This window comes from Anomaloglossus baeobatrachus, chromosome 6, assembly GCF_048569485.1.
Source record: "Anomaloglossus baeobatrachus isolate aAnoBae1 chromosome 6, aAnoBae1.hap1, whole genome shotgun sequence".
In the NCBI taxonomy this organism is placed as follows: Eukaryota; Metazoa; Chordata; class Amphibia; order Anura; family Aromobatidae; genus Anomaloglossus; species Anomaloglossus baeobatrachus.
This window is the reverse complement of record NC_134358.1, coordinates 526,728,231-526,752,516: the sequence shown is the minus strand read 5'-3', so window position 1 is coordinate 526,752,516 and position 24,286 is coordinate 526,728,231. Positions and strand designations below refer to the sequence as shown.

The window sequence follows — 24,286 nt, the reverse complement described above, 5'->3', positions numbered from 1 at the left end:
AGACCCCCCGGTGTCTAGACTCTCAGCCCGGACCGTTGTGTCGGTGGCTGATGGCACCTCCCTTAAGGATTCCACTGACCGCCAGATTGACCTTCTGGCCAAATCCGTATATGAAGCGGCGGGGGCCTCGTTCTCCCCGACTTTTGCAGCAGTGTGGGCTCTCAAAGCCATCTCTGCTTCTCTAGAGGGGATGCATTCCCTCGCCAGGGAATCTATGCCCGAAATGGTTGCCTTAACTTCCCAAGCTTCAGCTTTTTCATCCTATGCCATGGCTGCCATGCTGGAGGCTTCTCACCGCACTGCGGTGGCTTCGGCTAATTCCCTCGCTATCCGCAGGATCTTGTGGCTTCGAGAGTGGAAGGCAGATGCTTCTTCTAAGAAGTACCTTGCTGGGCTCCCTTTTGCTGGGTCCCGGCTGTTCGGTGAACAGCTGGATGAAATTATTAAGGAAGCTACTGGCGGGAAGAGTACTTCCATGCCACAAACCAAAACCAGGAAGCCTGTCCAGGGTAGGAATCAGTCGAGGTTTCGTTCCTTTTGTTCCTCCAACTGGTCGTCCTCTAAGCCCTCGGCCTCGTCCACTAACTCAGCCAAGGGCCAGAAATCCAACTGGCGCCCAAAAGCGCGTCCACAGAAGACCGCAGGAGGTGCTGCCGCTAAGGCAGCCTCCTCATGACTATCTGTCCGCGCCAGCAACGTCCTTAGTCGGTGGCAGGCTCTCCCACTTTGGCGACGCGTGGTTTCAACACGTCTCCGATCAGTGGGTGAGGGATATCATCTCCCGCGGCTACAGCATAGAATTCTCTTCCAGCCCGCCAAACAGATTTTTTTCTCTCAACTCCCCCCTGCTCCAAGGCCGCCGCCTTCTCGCAGGCCGTAGCATCCTTGCAGGCCAACGGAGTAATTGTACCGGTTCCCGCCCGGGAACGGTTCAGAGGTTTCTACTCAAATCTCTTCCTAGTCCCCAAAAAGGACGGTTCCTTCCGGCCCATCCTGGATCTCAAGCTTCTCAACAAGCATGTTCAGGTGCGGCACTTTCGCATGGAGTCTCTGCGATCAGTCATTGCTTCAATGACCCAAGGGGATTTCCTGGCATCCATCGACATCAGAGATGCCTATCTGCATGTGCCAATTGCAGTTTCACACCAGCGTTGGCTACGTTTTGCAATCGGAGAAGATCATTTCCAATTCGTGGCTCTCCCCTTCGGGTTGGCCATGGCCCCTCGGGTATTCACCAAGGTCATGGCAGCAGTGATTGCGGTCCTGCACCTACAGGGGTTGGCAGTGATTCCTTACCTGGACGACCTTCTAGTCAAGGCTTCATCCAGCGCGGACTGTCAGCGGAGTGTCTTGCTCACTCTCGCCACTCTAGCCCAATTCGGGTGGCTTGTCAATCTTCCCAAATCCTCTCTGACTCCGACCCAGAGTCTCACGTACCTAGGGATGCAGTTCGAGACTTTGCCGGCACTTGTGAAGTTGCCCTTAGTCAAACAGCAGTCCCTCCAACTGGCGGTGCGCTCTCTGCTGAAGCCCCGCCGTTATTCCCTCAGGCGCCTGATGCAGGTGCTGGGTCAAATGGTGGCGTCAATGGAGGCTGTTCCTTTTGTCCAGTTCCATCTGCGTCCCCTGCAGCTGGACATTCTCCGCTGTTGGGACAAGCGGCCTTCCTCCTTGCACAGGTTAGTGGCTCTGTCGCCACAGACCAGGAGCTCTCTTCAGTGGTGGCTTCGGCCCCTCTCTCTGTCCCAGGGGCGCTCCTTCCTGGCTCCGTCCTGGGTGATCCTCACCACAGATGCCAGTCTATCCGGCTGGGGAGCGGTATGTCTCCACCACAGAGCGCAGGGCACTTGGACTCCGTCCGAGTCAGCCCTTTCGATCAATGTGCTGGAAACCAGAGCCGTGCTTCTGGCTCTTCTAGCTTTTCACCACCTATTGGCGGGCAGGCACATCCGAGTCCAGTCAGACAACGCGACAGCGGTTGCCTACATCAATCACCAAGGCGGGACACGCAGCCGCCTGGCAATGTTGGAGGTACAACGCATCCTTCAATGGGCGGAGGACTCCAAGTCCACCATATCCGCAGTCCACATCCCAGGCGTGGAAAACTGGGAGGCAGATTATCTCAGCCGTCAAACCGTGGACAGTGGCGAGTGGTCCCTGCACCCGGCAGTGTTTCAGTCAATCTGCCGCAAATGGGGCACTCCGGACGTGGACCTAATGGCATCCCGTCACAACAAGAAAGTTCCTGTTTACGTGGATCGCTCCCACGATCCTCAGGCATTCGCCGCGGACGCTCTGGTTCAAGACTGGTCCCAGTTTCGTCTCTCCTACGTGTTTCCCCCTCTAGCTCTCTTGCCCAGAGTCCTGCGCAAGATCAGAATGGAGGGCCGTCGAGTCATCCTCATTGCTCCGGACTGGCCCAGGCGAGCTTGGTACCCAGACCTGCTCCATCTGTCCGTAGAGGTGCCGTGGCATCTCCCGGACCGTCCAGACCTTCTCTCACAAGGTCCGTTTTTCCGCCTGAATTCTGCAGCTCTCAAATTGATGGCGTGGCTCTTGAGTCCTGGCTCTTGACGGCTTCTGGTATTCCTCCGGAAGTCATATCCACTATGACTCGGTCCCATAAGTCTTCCTCCGCCAAGATCTATCACAGGACTTGGAAAATTTTCCTGTACTGGTGTCGCTCTTCCGGCCATCCTCCTTGGCCATTCTCCTTGCCGACCCTTCTGTCCTTTTTACAGTCCGGTCTGCAGCTAGGACTGTCCCTCAACTCTCTCAAGGGACAAGTCTCAGCTCTGTCAGTGCTGTTCCAGCGGCGTCTCGCTCGGCTGGCTCAGGTCCGCACCTTCATGCAGGGCGCGTCTCACATCATTCCGCCTTACCGGCGGCCCTTGGATCCCTGGGACCTTAATTTGGTTCTCACGGTTTTGCAGAAACCCCCCTTTTGAGCCTCTTAGGGAGGTTTCTTTGTTTCGTCTTTCACAGAAAGTGGCCTTTCTGGTGGCCATAACTTCCCTCAGGAGAGTCTCCGATTTGGCTGTGCTCTCTTCGGAGTCACCTTTTTTGGTTTTCCATCAAGACAAGGTGGTTCTCCGTCCGACTCCGGACTTTCTTCCTAAGGTGGTCTCTCCCTTCCACCTTAACCAGGACATTACTTTACTTTACCTTCCTTCTGTCCGGCCCCTGTTCATCGCTTTGAGAAAGCACTGCATACTCTGGATCTGGTGCGTGCTCTCCGGATCTATGTGTCTCGCACCGCTGCTCTTAGGCGGTGCACTTCTCTTTTTGTGCTAACCACAGGTCGGCGCAAGGGCCTCTCTGCTTCTAAGCCGACCTTAGCCCGTTGGATTAGGTCGATCATTTCGGACGCCTACCAGTGTTCTCAGGTGCCTCCCCCGCCGGGGATCAAGGCACACTCGACCAGAGCTGTCGGTGCCTCTTGGGCTTTCAGGCACCAGGCTATGGCTCAACAAGTCTGTCAGGCTGCCACTTGTACTAGCCTGCATACCTTTTCAAAGCACTACCAAGTGCATGCTCATGCTTCGGCAGATGCGAGCTTGGGCAGACGCATCCTTCAGGCGGCTGTCGCCCATTTGTGAAGTTAGGTTCTGCCTACTTCTTAGTTTTCTGTTTATTTCCCACTAAGGGACTGCTTTGAGACGTCCCATGGTCTGGGTCTCCCAAAGGAACGATGAAGAAAAAGAGAATTTTGTTTACTTACCGTAAATTCTTTTTCTTATAGTTCCGTATTGGGAGACCCAGCACCCTCCCTGTTGCCTGTTGGCAATTTCCTGTTCCGTGTGTTATCACCGGCTGTTGTCGTTGACAGAGTCTCCGGTTGTTCCGGTTCTTGCTCTGTTTTTACTTGTGGGTGGCTATTCTCCTTCAGCTTTTGCACTAAACTGGCTGAGTCTGCTCATCAGGGGGTGTATAAGCTCAGAGGGAGGAGCTACACTTTTAAGTGTAGTACTTTGTGTGTTCCCCGGAGGCAGAAGCTAAACACCCATGGTCTGGGTCTCCCAATAGGGAACTATAAGAAAAAGAATTTACGGTAAGTAAACAAAATTCTCTTTTTTTTTTTCTTTGTAGTGACTCATCCTGTATATAATTACTCTGATCATATTAATAGTTGGGTGTGTTTGATCGCTTAGAATAGTGTTTATGGCGTACTATTTTTTTTTTTTTCTAATCTATGTTTGACTAGGATGTGGTAGAAATAACTTTATTATTATTTAGTATTTATTTATTTATTTTTTTTCCCTAGGCATCCTTCTCGTCGGACCACCTGGAACTGGGAAGACTCTCCTTGCTCGGGCTGTGGCGGGAGAAGCCGATGTCCCTTTCTATTATGCTTCTGGTTCTGAATTTGATGAGATGTTTGTAGGCGTTGGAGCAAGTCGCATTAGGAATCTATTCAGTACGTACGCTTCTAATTAGGTGGATCAGTGCTGGTTTAGTGCTGCACCCCATTTACTTTGTTTTGGGGTTTTTTTTTGTTTACTACATCATCCACCTAAACTGTGTCGGGAACTGAAGCTTGAAGGGGTTGTCCGGTCTAAAGTGATAAGTCTGCGGTCAATCAGTGCCTGCAGACTTTTGAATCCTCCTGACGCACACACTGTGCACTGCGAGGATTCGACAGTTTCTGAGCTGAGAACGGCGGTCACATGACCACAATTGAGCACTATACTTGTTCAAACTTGTGGGAAAAACAGTATGCAAGATTTTGGTTATCACCAAAGAAGTTTAGTGGAAGTCTCACCGTTTACCCCTTGCAGCTCAAAGGTTGATATGCCCACTGGCATCCTCCTCATCAGAATGTTCTTCATTTCAAACCTGCAGCTCTTGTCTACGTAACCCCTTTACGATATCCACTCTAAATGTACGGCGCATGTTGGAAGCTGGTGTTTGGAGTGGGCTTACGGGGGGTGGGGGTGGGGGTGGGGGGATAATGGCTGTGCTAACAATCGTGCATAGAGTGGAGTTCTGCCCGCAATTGATAACCTATTAAATCCTGCTGTCAAACTTTGACAGCAGGAGTTAACATGCCGGCATGGGGGTGTGACATTTCAAGCACCCTTTGCACACCCGTGACGTGATTGCAGGTCTCTGATGGATTGCTATTACAGCACAGATCTGCAAAAGACCTCTGTGTTTGTCATAGCCGCGCTCCTGCAAAACCTCCCTGTGGCCAGGCTTCTAAGAAGACTAATTTTTGCTATATACAGCAATATTTCTTTGTCGCTCCATTGGGAGACCCAGACAATTGGGTGTATAGCTTCTGCCTCCGGAGGCCACACAAAGTATTACACTTTAAAAAGTGTAACCCCTCCACTCTGCTATACACCCTCCCGTGCATCACGGGCTCATCAGTTTTTATGCTTTGTGCGAAGGAGGCACACATGCACGCAAGCTCCACAATTTAGTCAGCAGCAGCTGCTGACTATATCAGATGGAAGAAAAGAGGGCCCATAACAGGGCCCCCGGCATGCTCCTTTCTCACCCCACTCTGGTCGGCGGTGCTGTTAAGGTTGAGGTACCCATTGCGGGTACATAGGCAGGAGCCACATGCTGTTTTCCTTCCCCATCCCTTAGGGGCTCTGGGTGAAGTGGGATCCTAACCAGTCACCAGGCACTGGGACCGTGCTCCCTCCGCAGCCCCTGGGGGAATCTGCTGGACAGGAGACCGGGTATCGTCAGGGACAAGGCCCTGCTCCTCTGAGGTACTCTGTGTCCCCTTGGGGACGGCGCATAGAGCGCCTGTGTTATGGACGCTGCAGCAGCTGCTGGGTGTGTTGGTGCGCCGGGACTACCGCGCTGACCGCGCTTGTTTGCCGGCTGCGCTTATAACTTTACTCCCCGGCTTTTGCGGCCTAGTACCGCATACTCCCGCCCCTGGGCCTGCCAGTCAGGGGGAAGGGCGGGACGGTCGGTCTAACGCCGACAGTGAGAGCTGGAGCACACTTGGCTGTCCTCCGCCCCCCTCACTAAGCACTCTACGGCATACTCGGTGTCCCCTTGGGGACGGTGCATGGAGCACCTTGGCCTCAGATTTGGCAGTGACTGCGGGGTTGGTACGGGACTACCGCGCCGACCGCGCCTGCCTGCCGGCCGCGGTGTTTAACTTTAGCCCCCGGCTTTTGCGGCCTAGTGCCTTAAACTCCCGCCCCCGGACCTGCCAGTCAGGGGGAAGGGCGGGACGGTCGGGCTGACGCCGACAGTGAGGGCCGGAGCACACTTGGCTGTCCTCCGCCCCCCTCACTAATCACTCTACGACACTGATCCCCGCAAGGTACTCAGTGTCCACTTGGGGACGGTGCATGGAGCACCTTGGCCTCAGATTTGGCAGCGCCTGCGGGGTTAGTACAGACTACCGCGCCGACCGCACTTGCTTGCCGGCCGCGGTTTTTAACTCTAGCCCCCGGCTTTTGCGGCCTAGCGCCTTAAACTCCCGCCCCCGGCCCTGCCAGTCAGGGGGAAGGGCGGGACGGTCAGTCTGAGACCGACAGTGAGGGCTGGAGCACACTCGGCTGTCCTCCGCCCCCCTCACGTTTTCACTCGGGGCACCAGATTCCCGCACTTTTGGGGTTACGCCCACGGCTCCCCCCTCCACTGTAAACGCCGACAGCCATGTTTTTAAGCAGCAACTGCTTGAGCGGTCGGTACGCCAGGGGGCTTCTCCTCAGTGCTGGGCCCCCTAGAGTGCTGAACTGTATATATAGATATATAATGTTTGTATGCATTTTCACAGTTCGGCTGTACATATGTATCCCTCAGTGATCACTGTGAGCATTGCTCGGGCCATGTGGCACTCGCTCAGCCGGAGTCGGGGGCACTGGTTGAGCTCCGCCGGCGTCCCCTGTCCAGGCGGCAGGGACAGAGTTGCAGCTTTTGCTGAGAAACTCTGAGTCATTTTCACTATCCATGGCTCAGGCTATGGACAAATGGTCTGCTAAGATACTAGGACCTTGCAGTCCAGACCGGCCCCTTACACAGGCCCCGGGCACTGCGGGATCGCCCCCAGGCCTCTCACGGTCTGCGACGAAGCGTGCTCCTGGGGTGGCCTCTGGTTATTACGTGGTGGACTCCGGCACGAACCGCAGTCCCAGACCGGCTAAGCGGCCTTGCTTAGAATCTTCCCCGACTTCATCAAGGGTCTCAGCTTTAGGACTCTATAGAGGATGAGGCGGAGGTCGCAACCCAGGACTCTGTCCGGACGTGGCTCTCAAAAGCTTCAGAGATGCTGTCCAGAAGCACAGGGCTTTCCCGGACAAGCGTTTTTACTAAACGCCTTATAACACACGTTGTTCCTTCCCCTCTGACGTTGTTAAGGGTTGGGCTCAGTGTCCCAAGGTGCCCCTCCAGTCTCTTGACTGGCGGCTAGATCAGTAGTAGCAGTGGCTGACGGTTCAACGCTCAAGAATGCCACGGACAGGCAGAGCTCCTAATGAGATCCATCTATGAAGCCATAGGCGCGTCCGTTGCCCCAGCCTTTGCAGCAGTGTGGGCACTCCAGGCTATCTCAGCTGCTCGGTCTGAGATTAATGCGGTCATACTCTGCTCCGCAATTAGCGTCTTTGACGTCTCAGGCGTCGGTATTTTCATCCTCCGCCGTGCATGCTGTCCTGGACTCGGCTAGCCGTACAGCGGTAGCATCCGCCACTCCGGTGGCAGTCCGCAGGGCCATGTGGCTACGCGAATGGAACGCAGATTCTGCTTCCAAGAAACTCTTGTTCGGTTTGCTTTTTTCTGGCGACCGATTGTTTGGCGAACAATTGGATGAAACGATTGAGCAGTCCAAGGGAAAGGACTCATGCTTACCCAGCCCAAACCAAAGAGACCTCAGCACCCTCAGCTAGGTCCCAATCCTCATCGTCCAACGGGCCACAGAAGAGCCAGAGAACCTCTTCTGCATGGCGGTCCAGGTCAGGGGAGCGGTCCCCACATGTCCAAGACCGATGGATGAGACATTCTGTCTTACGGTTACAGGATAGAGCTCAGTTCTCGTCCTCCGACTCGTTTCTTCAGAGCATCTCCGCCCCCCGAGCGAGCCGATGCACGTTTTCAGGCGGTGAACACTCTGACGGCAGGAGGAGTTGCGATCCCCGTTCCCCTTCAAGAACGTAGTCGCGGTTTTTACTCCAGCTTGTTCGTGGTACCAAGATAGGACGGATCACTCCGCCCCGTTCTGGACTTCCACTGCTCAACAGACAGAGAACCTGACGGTTCCGGATGGAATCTCTCCGCTTTGTCATCGCCTCGATGGCCCAAGGAGACTTCCTAGCATCAATCGACATCAGGGATGCTTATCTCCATGTGCCGATTGCACCAGAGCATCAACGCTTCCTGCGTTTCGCCATCAGGTCGAGTCTTCACCAAAGTCATGGCAACAGTGGTGCCGGTCCTACACTCTCATGCCTTGGGATGGAGTTTCATACTCTCTCAGCGATAGTGAAGCTTCCGCTGCATAAACAGCGCTCACTACAGACAGGGGTGCACTCTCTCCTTCGGACCCAGTCACACCCCTTAAGGCACCTCATACACTTCCTAAGGAAGATGGTGGCAGCAATGGAGGCAGTTCCCTTGCGCAGATTCGTCTGCGTCCGCTTCTATCGGACACCGCAAATGGGACAGGAGGTCGACGTCCCTAAACAAGAACGCCTCTATTTCCCTTGCAAATCTTTCCGGCCCCAGTCGGGGCTGTGGTCACGACGGACGCGAGTCTGTCAGGGTGGGGAGCGGTCTTCCTCCGCCACAGGACTCAGGGAACCTGGACTCCGACACCACCTCCGCAGTTCACATCCCGGGCGTAGAAAACTGAGAAGCAGATTTCTCAGTCGCCAGGGCATGGAAGCAGGGGAATGGTCTCTTCACCCGGACGTGTTTCTAGAGATCTGTTGCCGCTGGGGAACACCGGACGTCGATCTAATGGCGTCTCGGCACAACAACAAAGTCCCGGCATTCATGGCTCGGTCCAAGGATCACAGAGCTCTGGCGGCAGACACGTTAGTTCAGGACTGGTCGCAGTTTCGACTTATGTATTTCCTCCTCTGGCTCTACTGCCCAGAGGGTTACGCAAGATCAGGTCAGACTGCCGCCGCACCATCCTCGTCGCTCCAGACTAGCCGAGGAGATCGTGGTTCCCGGAGCTGTGGCACCTCACGGTGGGTCAACCGTGGGCACTCCCAGACCGACCAGACTTGCTGTCTCAAGGGCCTTTTTTCCATCTGAATACTGCGGCCCTCATCCTGATGGTGTGGCCATTGAGCCCTGGCCCCTAGCGTCATCAGGGTTATCTCAAGATGTCATCGCCACCATGAGACAGCCAAGGAAACCAACGTCCGCCGAGATTTAGCCCAGGACTTGGAGGATCTTCTTATCCTGGTGCTCTGATCAGGGTTTTACTCCCTGGCCGTTTGCCTTGTCCACTTTTCCTTCTGTCTTTCACTTCAATCCGGAATGGACAAGGGCTTGTCTCGGCTCTCTCAAGGGACAAGTATCGGCGCTTTCCGTGTTTTTTCAAAAGCGTCTAGCCAGGCTTCCGCAGGTCCGCACGTTCCTGCAGGGGGGTTGACCACATGGTCCCATATTACGAGCGTCCGTTCGCACCCTGGGATCTTAACAGGGTGCTGACGACTCGTCAGAAGCCATCTTTCGAGCCGATGCGGGAGGTCTCTCTACCTCGCCCTTCACAGAAGGTGGCCTTCCTAGTGGCAGTCACATCACTCAGGAGAGTGTCTGAGCTAGCAGCACTATCATGCAGAGCCCTCGTCCTGGTGTTTCACCAGGATAAGGGGTTCTGCGTCCGGTCCCGGACTTTCTCCCTAAGGTATCCCCGTTTCATCTCAAGCAGGATATCTTCTTACCCTTGGGCCCTCATCCAGTTCACCAATGTGAAAAGGATTTGCATTTATTAGATCTGGTGGGAGCACTCCGGCTCTACATTTCTCGCACGGCGCCCCGGCGCCGGTCGGATGCGCTCTTTGTCCTTGTCGCGGGCCAGAGTAAGGGTTTTCAGGTTTTAAAGTCAACCTTGGCTCGATAGATCAAGGAACCGATTCTTGAAGCCTACCGTTCTTGTGGGCTTCCAATGCCTGCAGGGCTGTAAGCCCATTCTACCAGAGCCGTAGATGCTTCCTGGGCATTGCGACACCAGGCTACGGCTCAGCAGGTGTGTCAGGCGGCTACCTGGTCGAGTCTGCACACTTTCACGAAACACTATCAGGTACATGCCTCTGCTTCGGCAGATGCCAGCCTAGGTAGGCGACTCCTTCAGGCGGCAGTTGCACACCTATAAGAGGGGGCCGTTTTCGGCTCTTTTTATCGAGGTATTCTTTTACCCACCCAGGGATTGCTTTTGGACATCCCAATTGTCTGGGTCTCCCAATGGAGCGACAAAGAAGAAGGGAATTTTGTTTACTTACCGTAAATTCCTGTTCTTCTAGCTCCTATTGGGAGACCCAGCACCCGCCCCTGTTCCCTTCGGGCTGTTGTTCTTTGTGTACACATGTTGTTCATGTTGAATTGTTCTTTTGGTTCATGGTTTCAGTCTCCGAACATCCTTCGGATTGAATTTACCTTAGACCAATTTATAAGTTTCCTCCTTCCTGCTTTGGCACCAAAACTGATGAGCCCGTGATGCACGGGAGGGTGTATAGCAGAGGGGAGGGGTTACACTTTTTAAAGTGTAATACTTTGTGTGGCCTCCGGAGGCAGAAGCTATACACCCAATTGTCTGGGTCTCCCAATAGGAGCTAGAAGAAAAGGAATTTACGGTAAGTAAACAAAATTCCCTTCTTTGGTATTACTGTATATAGCTCAAGTGGTCCCCTAAGGGGACTAAAAAAAAAAAAACCCTACACAGTTAAAAGTAAAAAAAAAAAAAAAAAAAAAAAAAAAAAGAGTAAAGAAAAATCAGCAGGAAAAGTTTTTCCACTGTGGATAAAGTTAATTGGTTTTCATTATAGTCCTCAGGAAATCCTGAAAATAATTGGCCCTTTCCACCATACAGAATGCTATTGTCTGGAAGACCTGGGAGGGACTTTGGGGGTCTTGGGACCATCATTAGACACTTAGCGTGTACCATATGGAGATGGTTGTCAACACCATAGCAAGAACATAATTGTGGAAGGGTTCACACACATTCTTATTCTTTGTTTGTGATACTACCTTTTTTATTTTTTTCTTTCTTTGCAAGGTTTACAGTTGCGTTGACGAGCAAATCCATCTCTTGTATGTTGATGTTTACTATTTGACCATGCAATTGACTGTTTAATTTTTTTGTTATGTTTAAAAATCTTAATCACAAACATGTTTAAAAAAAAAAAAGGTAAAAAAAAGTTCAAGTACCCCCCTTCCCTTTTTCCCCATTAAAAATAAACATAAAAAAGCTTCACGTGTTCAGAAAAGTCTGATCTATCAATATATAAAAATAATTAACACGATCGGTAAACACTATAAACAAAAAATTCTGGGGTCTCTGCAATGCCACAAAAAAAAAAAGTAAAACGATCAAACTTTTCAGTTGTGGAATATGAATTCATTCACGTAGGTCACAATGCTTATATAGATTTTCGACCACTAATCTTATTTGCAGCATAGAGCTGATGAGAATTTGCGGTTGTATACACTTCTGCTGTTGCTTTATTTGTGGTTCACTTTTCACTTTTTCTTTTTCTTCTTTTAAAGGGGAAGCCAAGACGAATGCGCCATGTGTCATATTTATAGATGAGTTGGATTCTGTGGGTGGAAAAAGGATTGAATCCCCCATGCACCCGTATTCTAGACAGACTATTAACCAACTCCTTGCAGAAATGGACGGGTATGTTTTACAGCCGTGTATGAATTTGACTTTATTTTTTGAAGAATAGCAAACCCATCACTAAAGGTTATTGCTATTGTGCTGCAGAAACGTAGAATTTTCTTGTTATGCATTTCATGAGAATACACATTAGGGTAGTTCCATACGGTCATGGAAATTTATTAACACCAGTCCTTAACTAAAGTGCATTGGAGGAAGATGCCAGATTTAGTAAGAGGCTACCCCTCCACCTCCTGTTTATAGGTTTATCACATTTTCATGCTTCAGAGAATTAAATCTGTGCAGGCCATAAACTGTTCTAGTCGGCTTTCAAAGGAGGCGCAAAACCGGAAAAGGTTACAATTTTGTGCTCTTAGATGGAGTGGCGTCATAAAAGAATATTAAATGTAGTGTTTTTAATGTTTTTTTTTTTTTTTTTAATTCATTATATAATCTGCTATTTTTAATTGCTGGTGTGTAAGTGTCTGAGTACAATACTTACCATAAATTCGGCAGCCTCTGGCTATGGGAGACGGCACTCAATGTCCAACCGCATCTCCTATACTTTGGCTACCTCAGCTGTGATCTGGGCTTGTTCCATGGCCTGTCTAATTCACAGCTGTGAGGAGCGTCAGGCACCATTTTATTGTAGCTCAGAGCTGAGGTGTGAGCTAAAATTTCTGTCACCGCTAGCACAGTGTTGAGTGCTGACTGTATTAGGTCCTAGGCAGCGGTGATGTATGTGGCGCCCCTGAGGCTCTGGTTGCCACAGGGTACTGCAACTAAGTTAAGGAGCAGCATCTATCCTGGTAAGTGACAGGTGGTTTGTGGTGCTCACACCAGACATGTTTCAGATGCAGTTAGGTGCCTTCCCCACAGGGGGGGGGGGTGGACTGGTAGAGTTAGCCATCTGGTAGTATGGGACTTCCCGGTCACCAGGACAACCACTGGGGGGCAGGTGCCACTTGGGGTATAAGAGGAGGTAGCCATGACACATAGAGAGCTTTTCTGGAGGGACGCCCCATGAGACCAGACTGGGTGCAGGAGAGCACCAGTGCTGGTGGGACGACACACAGCTTATCTTTCCGTTCTAGAGCCTGGGGCTTGTGAGCTGGAGCTCGGCCCAGGTTCCTTCTGCTGATCGCTAGACAGCGAAGACAAACAGGACGTTTACACTGACACCGGTAACCGCCTGGATCTTGCACCGGATAACCAGAGACTTACCGTATTTTTCGGACTATAAGACGCACCCTGGTTTTAGAGGAGGAAAATAGGAAAATAAAACTTTAAGCAAATAAAATGTGGTCATGACACACTGTTATGGGGCAAGGATCTGCTGCTGACACTGTTATGGGGGTAATGTCCCCAAATTCTCTACTAAGGTACCCCATCCTGATAATGATCCTCCTGCCTTGTATATGATCCTGCTATAAACCCCCATGCTGCTCATATACCAGCATCCTGCTCATATTCCCCCATCCTGCTCATATACCCCATCCTGTTCATATACCCCCATCCTATTGATATACCCCCCATCCATCCTGCTCATATTCCCCCATCCATCCTGCTCATATTCCCCCATCCATCCTGCTCATATACCCCCATCCATCCTGCTCATATACCCCCATCCTGTTCATATACCCCCATCCTGCTCATATACCCCCATCCATCCTGCTCATATACCCCCATCCTGTTCATATACCCCCATCCTGTTCATATACCCCCATCCTGTTCATATACCCCCATCCTGTTCATATACCCCCATCCTGTTCATATACCCCCATCCTGTTCATATACCCCCATCCTGTTCATATACCCCCATCCTGTTCATATACCCCCATCCTGTTCATATACCCCCATCCTGTTCATATACCCCCATCCTGTTCATATACCCCCATCCTGTTCATATACCCCCATCCTGTTCATATACCCCCATCCTGTTCATATAACCCCATCCTGTTCATATAACCCCATCCTGTTCATATAACCCCATCCTGTTCATATAACCCCATCCTGTTCATATAACCCCATCCTGTTCATATACCACCCATCCTGTTCATATACCACCCATCCTGCTCATATACTCCATCCTGCTATATGCCCCCATCGTGCTCATATACCCCCATCCTGTTCATATACCCCCATCCTGTTCATATACCCCCATCCTGTTCATATACCCCCATCCTGTTCATATAACCCCATCCTGTTCATATACCACCCATCCTGCTCATATACTCCATCCTGCTATATGCCCCATCCTGCTATATGCCCCCATCGTGCTCATATACCATCCTGGTATATGGCCTGTATCCTATAGCACAGATTAACAAATTAAACGTTTATACTCACCTTTTCCTCACTCCCTCCAGCACCGATCATATCTTCCTCTCTGCGCCGCTGACCTGTGTGTGTGGAGCCGTTCCCCTGCAGCACCGCGATGTCTTCCTGTCTGTGCCGATCAGCTGACCAGCACAGATTAGCTGACCGGCACAGACAGGAAGACATCGCGTGCTGCAGGGGGACGGCTCCACACACTGGGACGGGGTGAGTGTACTGACTCACTACACCCCGCGCTGATGACGACGACGCCGCCGCCGCGCGGGGGGCAGTGAATACAGCTGCACATGATCACTCCAGGCTGTAATTGCCAGGGGTGATCATGCGGGCCGGCTCTTTGCTATGCGCGCGTCCCTGCTCGTCCTCCCGCCCACCTGGCAGCGCCGGCTTCTGCGCTGAGAAATGGGTGGGGGATGGGCGTGCATATGTAATGAGCGGGCCCACGTGGTCACGGCAGGCGCTGTTGCTGCCTGCTCGTGCCCCCAATGACCCGCTCCACCGCAGCACCCTGATTCCCGGCTGCAGCCCTATAGTCAGACCATAAGACGCACCCCCAACTTTCCCCCAACATTTGGGGGGGGGGGGGGGAGGAAGTGCGTCTTATGGTCCGAAAAATACGGTACCAGCAGTGAACCAGTACGCTCTCGGGCAATCTCCTAACCATTGAGTAAAACTCCTGTACCGGAGTTCTTGCCTTGTTTCCATTATTTACCGGCGACGCTGTCCCGCGTTCCGACGACTACAACCACTATCATCCTCCCCTGGGGCCTAGCTCTACTTGCGGAGAGCCATTACATCTAAGCTGCCCAATACCACCAGCCCCAGCAGTGAGAGACTCTGCAGCGGCGGCTTTCCCCATATAGCCGCATACCGCAAGTGGCGTCATTAAAACTTCTTGATTTTTTTTTTATTCCTTGTACAAAACCCCTTTTAGGCGACCCCCGGGGTCACTGAACCGGGAAACGGCTACCCAGGGAACTTTTCCCGTAATATAACAGCTCAGGACCGAGTACCCCAAAGCCCTGGGGTGTGTTAAGTGCAGGTTAGCAACCTGATATCTTACTACTAAATGCCAAGCTGTTTTCGGTACTTGAAGAAGTTACCGCCGTAGCAATGCTCTGAATGGTGAGAACAATGCCGTGGCGGAGATTTCTTCCAGCGGTGAGAAGAACTCTGTAGCGTAGTACAAGGTCAAGTTGCCGACCTAAAAAAGAGAGAATAGCGCCCATAGGCATACACTGTGTGGTTAGATAAGGCAAGGGGGTTGAGATGTTGCTCTCCTGATATTTATAACAAAATACAGAATTAAGAAAAGCTGACTCACTCAGCAGTACACAGTCAATCTCAAACGCCCAGCGTCGGACTGGCTACCGGAGGGTCTGCCAGGAATACCCAGTCCTTGCCGCGGTTACCTGCACTGAACTCCGGAGCTCTTGGGTGAGCTGCGGAGTCCAGCCTGGCCTGTACCGCTGTCATGGACTGAAATGTGATAGCCGGAGAATCAGTCGGCGCTCGCAATTCAGTCCTGCAACCCGCTGTTCAGTCCAGGCTTCACTCCGGAGCTCAGCTGAGAGCTCCGGAGTTCAGTGCAGGCCAGGACTGGTATTACTAGCTGTTCCTCCGGTAGCCAGTCCGACACTGCAAACTCCTATCCTCCTATCTTTATCCAGGTTGCTGACCTGTGCTCAACGCCTCTGTCACCACAAGTGTTCAGAGCACAGCAGAGACATTATCATGCGGCTGCGCTCTGATCACTTGCTGAGAGTTGCTTTATTGGCGTAAAGCCTCATTCAAATGTCTGTAATACAGGGAAGTGTAAATGAGGCTTTACTGCTGCATTTGCAAAGCAAATTTGGTCTGATGTGTTTTGCAGATGCAGCAGTAAAGCCTTATTTAAATGTCCCTGTATTACAGACATGTGTATGAGGCTTTATGCTGATTGATGTCTAATCCCATCATGTGTAAGGCCCTGTGCGCACTTACCGTTTTTTGCCGCGGATTTCCTGCGGTTTTGCTGCATGTTTCGCTGCAGAAAATGTTCATAACATTTCTGCAGTGATTCACCAGCAAATCCTATGGGGAAAAAAAAAATCCTGTGCGCACTATGCGGAATTTGACAGCTGCATGTTTTGCTCCGGGATTCCCGCAGCAAAAACAATTGCATGTCACTTCTTTTCCGCACGTCGCTGCTGGATTTCACTACATTGACTCCAATGTAATCGTGAAATCCCGCAGGGAATAACGCAGGCAGCAAATTCTGTGCGGTTCACTGCGTTTTCCTGCGTTATTCCCTGTGGTATTTCGCGTTTACCTCCGGTAATGTCCATCGCTTGCCTGCGGTTTTGCAGGGAAGTTATGTCATTATGACATGAAGAGGAAGCGGAGCAGAGAGTAAACACACACACAGAGATCACAGACACACACAGACATCACAGACATAGAACACAGACACAGACATAGACATATAGAATACACATAGAAAGCAAACGGAAATATAGAAAACAAAACACGTGGGCTCCGCTGTATTTTTACCTTCCAGCCGAGGTAAGCACACAGTGGCGACCCGGTATTCTCAGGCTGGGGAGGGTGAGGGGCAGGGTTAATGTCCCCCGCCTCCCTCCCACCTCCCGCAGCCGAGAATATCAGCCGCAGCTGCCCCGGGACTGTCGCATGCATTATGCGACAGTACCGGAGTGTCCCCAGCTCTTCCTGCTGCCGTGATGCAGTGGCAGTCAGGGTAATACAAGGAGTTAATGGCGGCGGATCGCCGCCACTAAGTCCAGGCTTGATCATGGCAGCGTCTAGGAGACAGCTGACATGATCAACCCGTAAGTAAAGTGAATAAAAACACACACCGAAAAATCCTTTTATTTTAAATAAAACACAAATAACTTTCGTTCACCCTTTTATTAACCCCTCCCGAAACAAAGCTCCGATGTAATCCACGTCCTGCGATGCTTGCATCCAGCCGCGACTGACACAGCGCTGAATGAATGCAGCCTCGCAGCGAGACAGCAGAGGTAACCACAGGGCATTTCCCATGGCCGGTAATATGAACTCACTACCGACCGTGAGAAATGCAGCGATCTGTCCTCTGTCTGTCTATTTATCTATCTATCTATCTACCATCTATCTCAGAAGGAAATGATTTTTTTTTCTTTTTTTTTTTTTTTCAATGTGCTTTATTGCATTGAATGCAATAAAAGCACATGTACCAACTCGCACGCGGCAAAACCGCGGCAATACCGCGAACAATACCGCGGCAAACCGCATGCGGTTTTCGGGTGCAGTTTGCCGCGTTTTTTTTACTGCGGGTGCGGTAATCTGTCACCATTTTCTGTGACGTTGCAGCGACGTCCCGTCGCTGTGTGTGACATCCAGCAATGACCTGGCCCCTGCTGTGAGGTCGCCGGTCGTTGCTGAATGTCCAGCTTCATTTTTTGGTCGTCGCTCTCCCGCTGTGCCGCACACATCGCTGTGTGTGACAGCGAGAGAGCGACGAAATGAAGCGAGCAGGGAGCAGGAGCTGGCATCTGGCAGCTGCGGTAAGCTGTAACCAGGGTAAACATCGGGTAACCAAGGGAAGACCTTTCCCTGGTTACCCGATATTTACCTTCGTTACCAGCGTCCGCCGCTCTCGCTGCCAGTGCCGGCTCCTGCTCTCTGCACATGTAGCTGCAGTACACATCGGGTAATTAACCCGATGTGTACTGTAGCTAGGAGTGCAGGGAACCAGAGCTAAGCAGTGTGCGCGGCTCCCTGCTCTGCACATGTAGCACAGCGACGCGTGTCGTTATGATCGCTGCTGCGTCTGCTGTGTTTGACAGCTAAGCAGCGATCATAACAGCGACTTACAAGGTCGCTGTTGCATCACAGAAAATGGTGATGTAACAGCGACGTCGCTATTGCTATGTGTGAACCCAGCTTAAGTCTGCTGTTATGTATCTAATCCTATAATATGTAACACCACCTGCTGAGCCATGTACCTAAGGGCTGGTTCACACTAAGCGACAGCGACAACGAGGTCGCTGTTACGTCACCATTTTCTGTGACGTAACAGCAACCTTGTAAGTCGCTGTTATAATCGCTGCTTAGCTGTCAAACACAGCAGCCGAAGCACACTGCTTAGCGCTGGCTCCTTGCTCTCCTAGCTACAGTACACATCGGGTTAATTAACCCGATGTGTACTGCAGCTACATGTGCAGAGAGCAGGGAGCCGCGCACACTGCTTAGCGCTGGCTCCCTGCTCTCCTAGCTACAGTACACATCGGGTTAATTAACCCGATGTGTACTGCAGCTACATGTGCAGAGAGCAGGGAGCCGCGCACACTGCTTAGCGCTGGCTCCCTGCTCTCCTAGCTACAGTACACATCGGGTTAATTAACCCGATGTGTACTGCAGCTACATGTGCAGAGAGCCGGAGCCGACAGCACAGGCAGCGTGAGAGCTGCGGAGGCTGGTAACTAAGGTAAATATCGGGTAACCACCTTGGTTACCCGATGTTTACCCTGGTTACAGCTTACCACAGCTGCCAGATGCCGGCTCCTGCTCCCTGCTCGCTTCACTTCGTTGCTCTCTCGCTGTCACACACAGTGATCTGTGTGTCACAGCGGGAGAGCGCCTTTGAAGAAAACGAACCAGGGCTGTGTGTAACGAGCAGCGATCTCGCAGCAGGGGCCAGATCGCTGCTCAGTGTCACACACAGCGAGATCGCTAATGAGGTCACTGTTGCGTCACCAAAACCGTGCCGTAGCAGCAATTTCGGTAGCGATCTCGCTATGTGTGAAGCACCCCTTATACTATCATGAGTGATAGTCCACTTAGCTGTGCATCTAATCCCATCATGTGATAGTCTGCTGAGCCATGTATCTAAATGTGTCACACATGAAGGTATTAGGTTTGTTATTGTATTTTAGACTCGCATAACAATAAATACTAAACAATTACTTGTGTGTACACCCTTCGTGACAGAATCCCTGTGATTTTTTTTTTTTTTTTTTTTTTTAAAAGCCCTATTCTTTCCCTTTTGGTTCTGTTTCTGCCTATCCTGTGGGGGTCGGCACCCTAGATTTATTAATTGGTGCCCCCACTCGGCGGCTTTTCTTCTCACCACCGATGTAGGAGAGATATAGGGTAATTTTAAAACAAGTGTTGACCCACTTAATGAGTTGACCCAAAACTACTGATCCAACACGTTTCACCCCACACTTCTGGGGTTCATCAGGGGTCTATTTTAATTCATAGACAACACTCAGTAAAGGGTATTTTCAGTGGATTTTCTTCATCGTTCCTTATGGGAGACCCAGACCATGGGTGTATAGCTTCTGCCTCCGGAGGACACACAAAGTACTACACTAAAAGTGTAGCTCCTCCCTCCGAGCATATACACCCCCTGAATGACAAATCTAACCAGTTCAATGCTTTGTGTTCAGGAGGTCACACACACACACATGCATTTTCTGATTTTTGATTTTTAAGATTTTTGATTTCAAAGATTTGGAAGAAAAGCGGGTCCAGTCTGGACTCCCGGCATGTCCCTTCTCACCCCACTGTGTCGGTAGTGCTGTTAAGGTTGACTTTACAAGGCTGGAGCCTTCACATGCCGCGCTCCTTCACCATCCCCTGAGGCTCTGGCTTGAAGTGGGAGCCATCACGGTTCTCTCTGCTTTGCAGGAGACCGGTCTCCATCCGCAGCCCTTTCAGGATCCTGCCGGACGGAGCGTTTACCCCCCCAGGGACCTGGCCCTGCGTCTCAAAAGCTAAGTATTGAGACGTTATTCAGGGGTCCCGGGTACCTTTATTGAGGGGAGAGTGTGTCTTTTGACTTTGCTGTGATTTCCGGCCGGTTCTCTGGGTTTTTCCTGAGAACCGCGCCGAGGGTGCCTGCTCGTCGGCCGCATGTAAAAATCTAGGCCCCGGCTTCAGTTGCGGCCTAGTTTCGTTTTCAGTTCCCCTGCATGTCAGTCTTGCAGGGGAACAGTGCGGCGACGCCCACCGGCCGTTCAGCAGAGGGGAGGACACTCCTCTCTGAGGAGATGTTTCCCTCCCCTGTATCTCCCCTTGGCCCTCCGGTTCCCGCTCTTGGGCTAAACCCCGCCCCCCCCTCTTCACTCCGGCGCCATTTTATCAGCGTTCACTCACTGATCGGCGCTGGCTGCTGCAACTTCTGCAAATACTGGGGGTCCGAGCTGTGGAATCCGGAGGGCACACAAGAACCGGTCTGGTAAGCCACACATTCTGGTTGTGGGCTTTATTATACACTCTCAGGGGGTCATTCTAAAGGAGTGTATTCTTTACTGCAGAGCCTCCACCTCAGCAGCATGTCTCTCACTAGGAGCAAGGCTGCAAGGCTGTACTCTATATGCACTGCATGTCATCTCATTCTGCCTGAACCGAGCACATATCCACATTGTGATGCCTGCTCGAACATAGTGGTGCCTCAGCCTGGAGCCTCCTCAGGGGTCCCTCCGGCTGCTCCAGCCCCGGTGGCTGAACCCCCGGCTTGGGTAGCATCTTTTTCCAGTGCTATCTCCCAATCTTTTGCCGACTCCATGGGACAGCTGTCCCGGACTCTGCTGACCATGCATCAGCCCCCTTCTCAGGGTGCCTCTGCTGCTCCGACTCGCTCTGCAGAGCTAACAGAGCATGTTTTAGGACCCCGTCCTCCTAAACGGAGACGCAGGGACTCTTCTCCTTCCTCGTCCCACGGCTCTGATTCACGTGCTGAAGTGCAGGGCGAGGAGGATACTTTTACTGTGGGCTCAGACGCTACCTCTATGTACCCCATTGATTTATCTGAGGGTGATGCGGATGTTAGTGACTTGATTGCATCCATTAACTCCGTACTGAACCTCAATCCTCCAGTGTCAGAGGAACAAGCCTCTCTGGTAGAAAAACACCAGTTTACCTCACCCAAGAGAGCAAGGAGTATGTTTTTTAACCACTCCAGTTTTCAGGCCACTGTTACCAAGCCCAGGGCCTGTCCTGACAAACGCTTCCCAAAGCGTAGTGCTGATGACCGTTTTTCCCTTTCCACCAGAAGAGGTCAAGGAGTGGGCTCACTCACCAAAGGTAGACCCTCCGGTGTCTAGAATCTCAGCCCGGACAGTCGTATCTGTGGCTGATGGCACCTCTCTTAAGGATCCCACTGACCGCCAGGTTGACCTTCTGGCCAAATCTGTATATGAGGCGGCAGGAGCCTCGTTCTCCCCGTCCTTTGCAGCAGTGTGGGCTCTTAAGGCAGTCTCTGCCTCTCTGGCGGAGATACATTCCCTCGCCAGGGACTCTATACCCGAGATGGTTGCCTTAACTTCCCAGGCTCCCGCTTTTTCATCCTACGCCATGTCTGCCATTCTAGAGGCTTCTCACCGCACTGCGGTGGCTTCCGCTAATTCTCTCGCGATCCGCAGGATCTTGTGGCTTCGAGAGTGGAAAGCAGACGCTTCTTCTAAGAAGTACCTTGCTGGGCTCCCCTTTGCTGGGTCCCGGCTGTTCGGTGAACAACTGGATGAAATTATTAAGGAAGCTACTGGCGGGAAGAGTACTTCCTTGCCACAAATTAAAACCAGGAAACCTGTCCAGGGCAGGAACCAGTCGAGGTTTCGTTCCTTTCGTTCCTCTAACTGGTCATCCTCTAAGCCCTCAGCTTCGTCCTCTAACTCAGCCAAGGATCGAAAATCCAGCTGGCGCGCGAAGCCGCGTCCTCAGAAGAACGGAGGAGCCGCTGCCACTAAGGCAGCCTCCTCTTGACTATCTGGCTGCGCCAGCAACGTCCTTTGTCGGTGGCAGGCTCTCCCACTTTGGCGACGTGTGGTTTCAACACGTCTCCGATCAGTGGGTGCGGGATATCATCTCCCACGGCTACAGGATAGAATTTTCTTCCAGCCCGCCAAACAGATTTTTTATGTCCACTCCCCCCTGCTCCAAAGCCGCCGCCTTCTCACAGGCCGTGGCATCATTGCAGGCCAACGGAGTAATTGTTCCGGTTCCCGCCCGGGAACGGTTCAGAGGTTTCTACTCAAACCTCTTCCTAGTCCCCAAGAAGGACTGTTCCTTCCGGCCCATCCTGGATCTCAAGCTTCTCAACAAGCATGTTCAGGTGCGGCACTTTCGCATGGAATCTCTGCGGTCGGTCATTGCCTCAATGACCCAAGGAGATTTTCTAGCATCCATCGACATCAGAGATGCTTATCTGCATGTGCCAATTGCAGTTTCACACCAGCGTTGGCTACGCTTTGCAATCGGAGAGGAACATTTCCAATTCGTGGCTCTCCCCTTCGGGTTAGCCACGGACCCTCGTGTTTTCACCAAGGTCATGGCAGCAGTGGTTGCGGTTCTGCATCTCCAGGGGTTGGCAGTAATCCCCTACCTGGACGACCTTCTAGTCAAGGCCTCATCCAGTGCAGACTGTCAGCGGAGTGTCTCGCTCACTCTCGCCACGCTTGTTCAATTCGGGTGGCTTGTCAATCTGCCCAAGTCCACTCTGACCCCGACCCAGGAACTTACGTACCTAGGGATGCAATTCGAGACTCTGCCGGCACTTGTGAAGCTGCCCTTAGTCAAACAGCAGTCCCTTCATCTGGCGGTGCGTTCTCTGTTGAAGCCCCGCCGTCATTCCATCAGGCACCTCATGCAGGTGCTGGGTCAGATGGTGGCGTCAATGGAAGCGGTTCCCTTTGCCCAGTTCCATCTGCGTCCTCTGCAGCTGGACATTCTCCGCTTTTGGGACAAGCGGACCTCTTCCTTGCACAGGCTAGTGGCTCTGTCGCCACAGACCAGGAGCTCTCTTCAGTGGTGGCTTCGGCCCCTCTCTCTCTCAGGGACGCTCCTTCCTGACTCCGTCCTGGGTGATCCTCACCACGGACGCCAGCCTCTCCGGCTGGGGAGCAGTATTTCTCCACCACCGAGCACAGGGCACTTGGACTCCGTCCGAATCAGCCCTCTCGATCAATGTGCTGGAAATCAGGGCTGTACTTCTAGCTCTCGTAGCCTTTCACCACCTGTTGGCGGGCAAGCACATTCGAGTCCAGTCGGACAACGCGACAGCTGTTGCCTACATCAATCACCAGGGCGGGACTCGCAGCCGCCTGGCGATGTTGGAGGTTCAACGCATCCTTCAGTGGACGGAGGACTCCAAGTCCACCATATCCGCAGTCCACATCCCAGGCGTAGAAAACTGGGAGGCCGATTATCTCAGCCGTCAAACCGTAGACAACGGCGAGTGGGCCCTGCATCCGGCAGTGTTCCGGTCAATCTGCCGCAAGTGGGGCACTCCGGTAGTGGATCTAATGGCATCCCGGCACAACAACAAGGTCCCGGTTTACGTGGCTCGCTCCCACGATCCTCAGGCCTTCGCAGCGGACGCGCTGGTTCAAGATTGGTCCCAGTTCCGTCTGGCCTACGTGTTTCCCCCTCTAGCTCTCTTGCCCAGAGTCCTGCGCAAGATCAGAATGGAGGGCCGTCGGGTTATAATCATTGCTCCAGACTGGCCCAGGCGAGCTTGGTACCCAGACCTGCTCCGTCTGTTCGTAGAAATGCTGTGGCATCTCCCGGACCGCCCAGACCTTCTTTCTCAAGGTCCGTTTTTCCGCCAGAATTCTGCGGCTCTCAGATTGACGGCGTGGCTCTTGAGTCCTGGATCCTGACGGCTTCAGGCATTCCTTCCGAGGTCATCTCCACTATGACTCAGGCTCGGAAGTCTTCCTCGGCCAGGATTTACCACAGGACTTGGAGGATTTTCCTGTCCTGGTGTCGCTCTTCCGGCCATGCTCCTTGGCCGTTCTCTTTGACGACCATCCTGTCCTTTCTACAGTCCGGTCTGCAGCTAGGACTATCCCTCAATTCCCTCAAGGGACAGGTCTCGGCTCTGTCGGTATTGTTCCAGCGGCGTATCGCCCGACTGGCTCAGGTGCGCACCTTCATACAGGGCGCATCTCACATCATTCCTCCTTACCGGCGGCCTTTGGATCCCTGGGATCTTAATCTGGTCCTCACGGCCTTACAGAAACCCCCCTTTTAGCCTCTTAGGGAGGTTCCTTTGTTTCGACTTTCACAGAAAGTGGTCTTTCTGATGGCCATAACTTCTCTCAGGAGAGTCTCTGATTTGGCTGCGCTCTCTTCGGAGTCACCTTTTTTGGTTTTTCACCAAGA

At 52.2% G+C, this 24,286-nt stretch overlaps 1 protein-coding gene across 1 annotated transcript in view; it reads left to right on the top strand.

The window, feature by feature from the left end:
• YME1L1 (YME1 like 1 ATPase) overlaps positions 1-24,286 on the top strand; it is a 171,705-nt gene that overhangs the window by 102,343 nt on the left and 45,076 nt on the right. The window contains exons 10-11 of the mRNA XM_075315530.1: positions 4,265-4,417; positions 11,689-11,821. Coding sequence (XP_075171645.1) covers positions 4,265-4,417; positions 11,689-11,821 — 286 coding nt within the window. The remainder of the gene's footprint in view (positions 1-4,264; positions 4,418-11,688; positions 11,822-24,286) is intronic.